The sequence below is a fragment of the Oncorhynchus keta genome, chromosome 17 (genome assembly GCF_023373465.1).
Source record: "Oncorhynchus keta strain PuntledgeMale-10-30-2019 chromosome 17, Oket_V2, whole genome shotgun sequence".
In the NCBI taxonomy this organism is placed as follows: domain Eukaryota; kingdom Metazoa; phylum Chordata; class Actinopteri; order Salmoniformes; family Salmonidae; genus Oncorhynchus; species Oncorhynchus keta.
Window position 1 is genome coordinate 29318711 of NC_068437.1, and position 11109 is coordinate 29329819.

The following is an 11109-nucleotide window of genomic DNA, read 5'->3' on the forward strand; positions in this document are numbered from 1 at the left end:
GACGGGCCGAAAGTATATAGAATGGTGTCGTCTGCGTAGAGGTGGATCAGGGAATCGCCCGCAGCAAGAGCAACATCATTGATATATACAGAGAAAAGAGTCGGCCCGAGAATTGAACCCTGTGGCACCCCCATAGAGACTGCCAGAGGACCGGACAGCATGCCCTCCGATTTGACACACTGAACTCTGTCTGCAAAGTAATTGGTGAACCAGGCAAGGCAGTCATCCGAAAAACCGAGGCTACTGAGTCTGCCAATAAGAATATGGTGATTGACAGAGTCGAAAGCCTTGGCAAGGTCGATGAAGACTGCTGCACAGTACTGTCTTTTATCGATGGCGGTTATGATATTGTTTAGTACCTTGAGTGTGGCTGAGGTGCACCCGTGACCGGCTCGGAAACCAGATTGCACAGCGGAGAAGGTACGGTGGGATTCGAGATGGTCAGTGACCTGTTTGTTGACTTGGCTTTCGGAGACCTTAGATAGGCAGGGCAGGATGGATATAGGTCTGTAACAGTTTGGGTCCAGGGTGTCTCCCCCTTTGAAGAGGGGGATGACTGCGGCAGCTTTCCAATCCTTGGGGATCTCAGACGATATGAAAGAGGTTGAACAGGCTGGTAATAGGGGTTGCGACAATGGCGGCGGATAGTTTCAGAAATAGAGGGTCCAGATTGTCAAGCCCAGCTGATTTGTACGGGTCCAGGTTTTGCAGCTCTTTCAGAACATCTGCTATCTAGATTTGGGTAAAGGAGAACCTGGAGAGGCTTGGGCGAGGAGCTGCGGGGGGGGGTGGAGCTGTTGGCCGAGGTTGGAGTAGCCAGGCGGAAGGCATGGCCAGCCGTTGAGAAATGCTTATTGAAGATTTCGATAATCATGGATGTATCGGTGGTGACCGTGTTACCTAGCCTCAGTGCAGTGGGCAGCTGGGAGGAGGTGCTCTTGTTCTCCATGGACTTCACAGTGTCCCATAACTTTTTGGAGTTGGAGCTACATGTCTTTCAAACATCAGAGAAACATCCTATCACAACTGTAACTGCTAAGCCTGAACCATATCAGATCTCCTGATTGTACACCAATCACACAGCTAGAGAATAATAATACACATTAAGGCTGTCATGGTGACATTTTTATCACACACATACACATACCCAGACACACACAACACTTTCATCATGCAGAATGCACAAAATTCAGTGAGCAAAATAACTGTAACGTTTCAAATAGATCCATGTAATTGAAGATAATCAGATTCACAGAAATGGTCTCCTTGAAGAACATGGAAAGACAAAAAAGAAAACCAAGGACTCCAAAGAGGTGGACATTTGTTCACTGTTATAAACACAATAAGGAGTGTTGACCATATCTGTCACAGGCTACACACAAACACACAGCTTGGAGAAAGAACAGACAATAACAGCAGGATCTTCTGGAGAAGAGAACACACTAATAACAGGGCTTCAGACAGGTGAGAGAGAAGAGGGGGAGAAGTGAGACAGAGAGCAAGGGAATGAGAGAGATACAGTGGAGATACAATTTTAAACAAAAAGCTAATAAAGAGTGAGAAATACGGGTCAGAGGGGAAAGGAAAGAGAGAGAAGGAGATAAAAGAAGAGGGAGAAACTAGAGTCAGGATAAACTTTGGCTCTGGTCCATATTAATGCTGCAGGAGAAGGGCGGTCGGGGGAAGAAGTGGAGGGGGACAGGGAGAGAGGGAGGAGAGGAGATGAGAGGTGGTGGGCTGCACTGTGCGGTGCAGTGCTGTGTGGCGTGTGGAGAAGCAGTATTTATTGGAGCAGAGCGGGGGAGAGGCTGACCCTAAGATACACCCTGCAGGCTGCACTTCAGCTGTCAGAGAGAGAGACTGCGAGAGAGAGCGAAATTGAGGCGAGATAGGAGAGAGACTGAGAGAGAGAGAGAGAGAGAGAGAGAGAGAGAGAGAGAGAGAGAGAGTGGGGAAAGAGAGAGGAAGAGAGAGAGGTTTCTTCTCATTAGCAGGAGTCAATCGTCAGCCTTGAGAAGGAAAATTAATGAATTAATGAATGGCACACACACACTGGTATGTATCCTCTGCTCTGAGGAGTGGAAGCAGTACACATTAGTGAGCACAGTTGTTTGGATCCTCCTTGCCTGATCAGAGGGGGGAAAGAGAGAGAACACAAGAGAAACATCACAAGAGAGACAGAGAGAAAGAGAGAGTGTCTCCCTCTGCCTCTCCTGCTTCTCCTGGGCTAGTGGCCAGACACTGACTCTGTTGGATCCTGGAAGAACACAAGCTGAGGATACCACAATGCTGCCTTAGCCAGAATGACAGAACACACAGCAACACTTTGGAAGGACTATCAGCAGTATTTCTTTTCCTTCATTTGTTCAGACATAAAGAAGATACAACATCCCTGCCAGGCTGCCACAAGAACGACAGTCAGTCGGGACAGACGGACAGAGAGCAGCAGTGTTTATGCAGCTCGGGCTGTAACAGCTGGAGTACTCTCTCTCGCCTGAAGCAATTGGTTTTAGGAGCTAAGTTCCTCACTACCTCTCAATCATTGAATCATAGTCCTGTAGGATCTCCTCTCATAAAGATGGACACAATACTGCAGTAGTTCCTACAGACTGAGACAGAACAGTACAGCTCCACTTGGAGATCAGTAGAAAGAAACGGTGGATTCTTCCCTCTCGGAGGGCTGAGTTACCTGCAATACCTGTGGTCAGAGACTGGATTGCTGCCTTTTCCTATGGAGGAAAGATTGATGATGAAACTGTATATCTGATTCATTATAACATACTCTGGTCATAGAGCCTGGACTCTACCAGGTGGATATTTCCTACACTTCCCTTGGACTTAAGTAGTGATTTACACTGGATTGGCTTACTCCCTCTTCGGTGTATTTTTGTCAGGATGGAGTGTGTAAAGAATGTGTCTCTGATTCTGAGTGTTTTCCTGTTGAGCTCAGCACACTCAGCCCAGAGCGTCTACCCCAGAATACGACTCTCCCATAAAGGTAGGAATCAGGAACGTTAGTATGTGAGTGCTGGCTAAGCGTCATCATTAATGACATATTCATGCACAGTGTTCTCTATAGTCCTAACTAGTCAAAGCATGCTAACATTTTTATTCCGTTTATGTCACGGCAGGTGTGTCCGTGACAATATAGAATGTTTACTAATAGACACCTCTGCACAACCCCTTAACAACTTGGAGAAATGAGGTATTACTTTACTAAACTGCTCGTATTCATCACTAAGTGTATCAGCCACAGTATCATCTCTGATGTTAGAAAATGTTAATGAGTATTTGAGATTACTCTATGTAAGATGAAAGAGGACCTAAACTCATCTATGACATTGTAAAGTGTGTTTCCTCCTTGTGATTGTCCTGGTATTTTATTAGGATCCCCCATTAGCTGTTGCAATAGCAGCAGCTACTCTTCCTGGGGTCCCCACAGAACATGAAACAGTCAAAAGTTTGGACACACCTACTCATTCAAGGGTTTTTCTTTATTTTTTATTTTTTTTTATACATTGTAGAATAATATTGAAGGAATCAATATTATGAAATAACAGATATGGAATAACCAAAAAAAAATTAGAATCGATTTTAGAATATTCAAAGTAACCACCCTTTTCCTTGATGACAGTTTTGCACACTATTTGCATCCTCTCAACCAGCTTCACCTGGAATGCTTTTCTAACAAACTTGAAGGAGTTCCCACTTATGCTGAGCACTTATTTTCCTTCACTCTGCGGTCCAACTCATCCCAAACCATCTCAATTGGGTTGAGGTGGGTTTTTGTGGAGGCCAGGTCATCTGATGCAGCACTCCATCACTCTCCTTCTGGAGGTGCGTTGGGTGATTGTCCTGTTGAAAAACAAATGATACTCCCACTAAGCGCAAATGGGATGGGAGTGCATATCGCTGCAGAATGCTGTGGTAGCCATGCTGGTTATGTGTGCCTTTAATTCTAAATAAATCACTGATAGTGTCACCAGCAAAGCACCCCCACACCATCACACCTCCTCCTCCATGCTTCACGGTGGGAACCACACAAGCAAAGATCATCCGTTCACCTACTCTGCGTCTCACAAATACACGAAACCAAAAACGGTTGCTTGAACTCTGTGAAGCATTTATTTGGGCTGCAACTTCTAAAACTGGTAACTCTAAAGAATGTATCTTCTGCAGCAGAGGTAACTCTGGGTCTTCCTTTCCTGTGGTGGTCCTCATGAGAGCCAGTTTCATCATATCCCTTGATGGTTTTTGCGACTGCACTTGAAGAAACTTTTGAAGTTCTTGAAATTTTCCCTATTGACTGACCTTCATGTCTTAGAGTCATGATGGACTGTCGTTTCTCTTTGCTTATTTGAGCTGTTCTTTCCATAATATGTACTTGATCTTTTACCAAATAGTGATATCTTCTGTATATCAACACTTCTTTGTCACAACACAACTGATTGGCTCAAACACATTAACACCTGTCTAGGACAGACGTTCCGCTAACGGAACCTCACCCCAACATTCTGCTGAAAAGGCAGCGCGGGAAATTCTACAATATTTTTTTGAAATATTTAACTTTCACACATTAGCAAGTCCAATACAGCAAATGAAAGATGAACATCTTGTTAATCTACCCATCGTGTCCAGTTTTTAAAATGTTTTACAGCGAAAACACAACATATATTTATGTTAGAACACCACCAAATCCAAAAAAACACAGCCATTTTTCCCAGCCAAAGATCACACAAAAGCAGAATTAGAGATAAAATGAAACACTAACCTTTGATAATCTTTATCAGATGACACTCATATGACATCATGTTACACAATACATTTATGTTTTGTTCGATAATATGCATATTTATATCCACAAATCTCGGTTTACATTGACGCCATGTTCAGAAATGTCTCCAAAATATTCGGACTAATTACAGAGAGCTATGCCAGATAACAGAAATACTCATCATAAACTTTGACGAAAGATACATGTTTTACATATAATTAAAGACAAATTGGTTCTTAAGCCGCCGCTGTGTCAGATTTTTAAAAAATGTTACGAAAAAAGCATTTTATGCAATAATCTAAAACGGCGCTAAAACTTAACTATATTTCTCCTCCATGTTGGAGTCAACAGAAATATGAAATTACATCATAAATATTCCCTTACCTTTGATGATCTTTCATCAGAATGCAGTGCAAGGAGTCCTAGTTCCACAATAAATCGTTGTTTTGTTCCATAATGTCCATTACTAGTGTCCAATTAGCTGCTTTTGCTAGCACGGTTAGTTCACATGTCCAAAAGCTGGCGCTGGTCCAGGCGAACTCGGACGAAAACTTCAAAAAGTTATATTCCAGGTCGAATAAACTGGTCAAACTAAGTAGAGAATCAATCTTCAGGATGTTATTTTCATATATATCCATTAACGTTCCCACCGGAGCATTCGTTTTTGTCTACAGAGTCATGTAACGCAGGCGATATCAACAGTAATGTGCGCAACCAGGAACTGGCATTCTGACAGACCACTGACTCATTCCCCTCCCATCTAGTGGAAGGCGTAGGAAGTGCGAACATATCCATATCTTGTTTGGATGTGAATAGGCCTTGACTTGAAATTCGACCAGCCCCATAATTTCCACTTCCTGTTTGGAAATGTGCCTGCCCTATGAGTTCTGTTATACTCACAGACATAATTCAAACAGTTTTAGAAACGTTGGAGTGTTTTCTATCTAATAGTAATAATAATATGCATATATTAGCATCTAGAACAGAGTAGGATGCAGTTCAATATGGGCACGCAATTAATCCAAAGTGAAAATGCTGACCCCTAACCCTAACAGGTTTTAAGAAGGACAGAAATTCCACAAATGAACTTTTAAGTAGGCACACCTGTTAATTTAAATGCATTCCAGGTGACTACCTCATGAAGCTGGTTGAGAGAATGCCAAGAGTGTGCAAAGTTGTAAGCAATGCAAAGGGTGGCTGCTTTGAAGACTCTCAAATATAAAATATATTTTGAATTGTCTTTTTTGGTTGCTACATGATTCCATATGTGTTATTTCATAGTTTTGATGTCTTCACTATTATTCTACAATGTAGAAAATAGTAAAAATAAAGAAAACCCTTGAATGAGTAGGTGTGTCCAAACTTTTGACTGGCACTGTACATTTAAAAACGGCACACTTCTTGTTGTTGACTAGAGGATTGTTTTCTTCCTCTGGCCACGGTGGCTGGCATTCCACAATGTGGCATTCTACTGTTATAATGGTAGGATGAGAGAGGGGCACACTGGTAAGTTTATGGTGGTGGTGTGTGTGTGTGTGTGTGTGTGTGTGTGTGGTCTCATCTGATTATTTGCAGTCTATATCTTAGGGAGTATGAGGTTCTGTCTTTGTAGTTAAGTCTGTAGTTAACACAACCTCTCTTCTCTCTCCACTGTGTCTTTGATCACTATAGCAACACTAACACATACTGTAATTCCACATAAAAAGGTGTCGGACATAGTTAAGAGTATGTGTGGAATTTCCCTGGTCAATAAATAGGATCTGTGTAAGGTGCAAAGCAGTGAGTTTGTCCTGGAAGTAGAACAGCGTGGTTTATCTACATGGTACCCCACTATGAAGGTTCACTGGGGCCTGTTTGTAATACTTTCCCTCTCTTATCACCATGCTAGTTTAGATAACATCGTACAGTAAATTACCTTAATAAATACAGATGTAGGATGTTCATTTGAGCCAGTTTGCTACAGCAGGAAAATAATCCTGCAGGAACAGGAAATGTGAATTATTATGTTGATTTTAATTTCTGGACATTTCTGTAGGGGTTGATACATTTTTTATTAGGGTAAATCAAGTCTGACATTTTAAAGTGGAATTACAAACTTTAGAATCCTTAAAACTCAAATACACTACAAGTTTACATTTCCTGCTGTGCAAATTCTCAGCAACAAAAGAGTGATCAAATTAAGATCCTACATCTGTAGGAGGAAGAGCGAAAGAGAAGGGAGAGAGGAGGAAAGGAGAGCTAGAAAGGGATGAAGAAAGAGAATGCTAGAAGAAGGGAAATAAGGGAGAGACGAGCCCCGGACGCAGGGAAGGAAATACAGAGAGATGAGAAATGGTAGAAATGGAGAGGAGAAACAGAAATAAGGGAGGGATGTTATGGGTTTGTTTGGTTAGTGAAGTGTGTTAGGCTGGTATATTGACAGAATCCCTTGCTGAGTGTTGAGTTGTGCTGATGTGTTCAGTCATAAACGTCACCTCAATTACAGTAATAACACTGACATTCATACATGTATTTCACCTGAGTCATTACTAACCTGGGGGAGAGAAGCTCCACTGACTGATTTACACACACAGAGGGACAGAGAGAGAGAAAGAGAAAGAGTTAGAGTGAGAGCAAGAGATAGGGAAGGAGAGAGAGAAAGGCAGACAGATGGAGGAAGACACCACAGGAGAGGAGAGGAGTGGAGATGAGTGGAGAGGAGTGGAGTGGAGAGGAGTGGAGAGGAGTGGAGAGGAGTGGAGAGACGGTGGAGAGGAGTGGAGAGGAGTGGAGAGGAGTGGAGTGGAGAGACGGTGGGCACTGGAACAGGCCTGTGGTTACCACCATCCACCATGAACTTGTTCCAAAGTTCTATTTCAAGCTCTCTCATACTGAACTCGGTCTTCAACAAACTTTCATTCTGTCTGCTGTATGTCTCCTCTCCCTCAGTCCACCCTTTTCCACTCCATCGCTGTCTCTTCCCCATCATTCTCTTACTCAAAATCAAATCGAAGTTTCTTGGTCAAGTACACAGATTTGCAGATGTTATCGCAGGTGCAGAGAAATGCTTGCTTTTCTAGCTCCAACAGTGCAGTAATTATAAAAATTATAATTATAATAAAAAACAGAATCCTGAAGAAAAAAGATATATATAATTTATATAGGATGGGCAAATGACTAGAATACAGTATATACAGTTGAAGTCGGAAGTTTACATACACTTAGGTTGGAGTCGTTAAAACTAGTTTTTCAACCACTCCACAAATTTCTTGTTAACAAACTATTGTTTTGGCAAGTCAGTTAGGACTTTGTGCATGAGACAAGTAATTTTTCCAACAATTGTTTACAGACAGATTATTTCACTTATAATTCACTGTATCACAATTCCAGTGGGTCAGACGTTTACATTCACTAAGTTGACTGTGTCTTTACAGAGCTTGGAAAATTCCAGAAAATGGTGTCATGGCTTTAAAAGCTTCTGATAGCTTCTGATAGGCTGGCATCATTTGAGTCAATTGGAGGTGTACCTGTAAATGTATTTCAAGGCCTACCTTCATACTCAATGCCTCTTTCCTTGACATCATGGGAAAATCAAAATAAATCAGCCAAGACCTCAGAAAAAATTATGTAGACCTCCACAAGTCTGGTTCATCCTTGGGAGCAATTTCCAAACACCTGAAAGTACCACGTTCATCTGTACAAACAATAGTACGCAAGTATAAACACCATGAGACCACGCAGCCGTCATACCACTCAGGAAGGAGACGCCTTCTGTCTCCTAGACATGAACTTACTTTGGTGCAAAAAGTGCAAATCAATCCCAGGAATCCCAGGTGTGAAGATGCTGAAGGAAACAGGTACAAAAGTATCTATATTCAAAGTAAAACTGTCACATACCATGACACTGGAGAGACGATGCAGGTACGGGGAGTAAAACATTTAATAAAGAACGGACGATGAGCGAGCCCTGCGGTTGCGGACGGTGCAATTGTCGGACCAGGTGATGAAGCAGCCCGACAGGATGCACTCAATAGTGCATTTGTCGGAGTTTGTGAAGGTCTTAGGGGCCAAACCAAATTGTGCTGTTGCGCCTTCTTTATGACACTGTCTGTGTAAAGGGACCATTTCAGGGTTGTCAGTGATGTGCACGCTGAGGAACCTGAAGCTTTTGACCCTCTCCATTCCTGTTGATGTGGATGGGGGCGTGCTCTCTCTGCTGTCTCCTGTAGTCCACGATCAGATCCTTCATTTTGTTGACGCTGATGGAGAGATTATTTTCCTGGCAACACTCTGCCAGGACTCTCACCTCCTCCCTTTAGGCCGTCTCATTGTTGTTGCTAATCAGGCAACACAGTCATGGGTGAACAGGGAGTACAGGAGGGGGCTGAGCATGCACCCCTGTGGTGTCCCGGTGTTGAGGATCAGAGTGGCGGAGGTCTTGTTGCCTACCTTCACCACTTGGGGTCGGCCTGTTAGGAAGCCCAGGACCCAGTTGCACAGGGAAGGGTTCAGACCCAGGGCCCTGAGCTTAGTGATGAGCTTGGAGGGTACTATGGTGTTGAAGGCTGAGATGAACAGCATTCTTGCATGGCGATGGATCTGCTGGGGCGATATGAGAATTGTAGTGGGTCTAGGGTGTCCCCCCTTCTCTCCTGTAGCGTGTTCTGGCTGGTAGAGCATGCTGTAGAAGGCTGCTGGTGGATCCTATCATTATGGAATGAAAAACATCTAAGCTTTAATAATATGTGTCTCATGGTCTCTGCCAGCTTTGATTTACACCGACCTACCGACACACTGAGACACACACACACACACACACACACACACACACACACACACACACACACACACACACACACACACACACACACACACACACACACACACACACACACACACACACACACACACACACACACACACACACACAGAATAATGTGAATACTTTACCATGTGCAGGCCTTGAAGGCGGATCTGGAAAAGAGAGGAATGTGATTAAAGTCTCTGTTATTAGTCCTGAGGAACTAAACTATCACAATATTAACTATCACAATCTATCTGGTTGTATTTCTCTGGATGTGGAGGAGTTTGTTTGAAATCATGGATGTAGTCATCAGAGATGTATGACCCAGTTTCCGTCTGACTTAAAGGTGTTACAGTACTGTAGAGATCAATCCAGTCTACCCTTTAGGTCCGTGGAAATATGCTCTCAGATGGACATCCTCCAGGACTGAGTTTACAAGTCAGAATTATTTTGGGAATGTTATCAGAGTTTCCATCTCAGAGCTCTGACATTGAGATTTCATCTTGTCTTCTGTGTTTATATTATCACTATCTCTTTCTCCACTTTTTCATTCCACTCATCTCTCTCTTTCCTCTCCTGCCTCTCTTCCTGAACATTTCACCACGTGTAAGCGCAACTCTTTTCCAACACTGTTGATCTTTTCCATCAACTATAATCTCGATTTCCTCTCATTCCTATCAATTTGTTTTGAAAATCTGCTTTTGTATCGAGTTGCAATCACCGATTGTCTCCAGTTTCCAAAGCAGAACAGACCTGAAGCTGCTCTGCATGCAGCTCCTCCAAAGACCTTAAACACACTTTATGAGAGCCTAATACACTCTCATTGGGCAGGGCTTTCAGCCAATCAAAACTCTTAAATCCTAGTGGTCAATTGTCCCATCTGTCTGATTGTCTAAAGATAGTTTCCAGAGGGATTGGTCTGGCCATTGTATTACAATGAATAGAACAGAACTCCTTATTAAAAACACAATGAAAAACAATAGAGCTGTAGAATACATTACATTACTTGAAATGATATGCGGTCTTGCCTCATATGTTGTCTGTCTCCTTTTGTATTGTCTGTCTGTATATTCTGTTTATTGTGGAAACACCATTTCACAAAGTCAGATTCCTGTACCTGCAAATGTATTTTTGGTGAGTAAATGTGATTCTGGTTCTGCTCATCTGCATATTGTGGCAGTGTAGTGAACTCTTCATGGTAAAACAAGTGTTATATTATGCTGTATGTTTAATGAGAGGTTTTGACTGCTGGCATGTGTCAGAGTATGGTGTGGTGGAGGCAACGGGACAAATGAAGTGATGGGGTGGAGGGAGAGACGGAGCCAACACATGATTTATCTCTCTTCTACCATCTCCATCTATCTCTGTCCTCACACTTGGCTGGAAGCTGGACCTTCACTAGGATTCCAACACAGACAGTTTTTTCAGAGTCTAAATCTAGTTATTAGCTAAAGTAATACCACAGAGAGCCAGGCATTGGACCAATTGACTTGCTATAACTAGGGACAGAGTAACTAGGGACAGAGTAACTAGGGACAGTATAACTAGGGAC

The 11109-nt window shown here is 42.8% G+C and overlaps 1 protein-coding gene across 4 annotated transcripts in view; it reads left to right on the forward strand.

Annotated features, from left to right (window-relative positions):
* The first annotated feature begins 1829 nt into the window (after positions 1–1829).
* LOC118396756 (semaphorin-3E-like) overlaps positions 1830–11109 on the forward strand; it is a 53133-nt gene continuing 43853 nt past the window's right edge. For 2 of the 4 annotated variants that reach the window (XM_035791170.2, XM_035791169.2), the window contains exon 1: positions 1830–2998. In XM_035791170.2, coding sequence (XP_035647063.1) covers positions 2896–2998 — 103 coding nt within the window. In that variant the 5' untranslated portion in view covers positions 1830–2895. The remainder of the gene's footprint in view (positions 2999–11109) is intronic. The other 2 variants (XM_035791167.2, XM_035791168.2) reach the window with 1 other exon arrangement.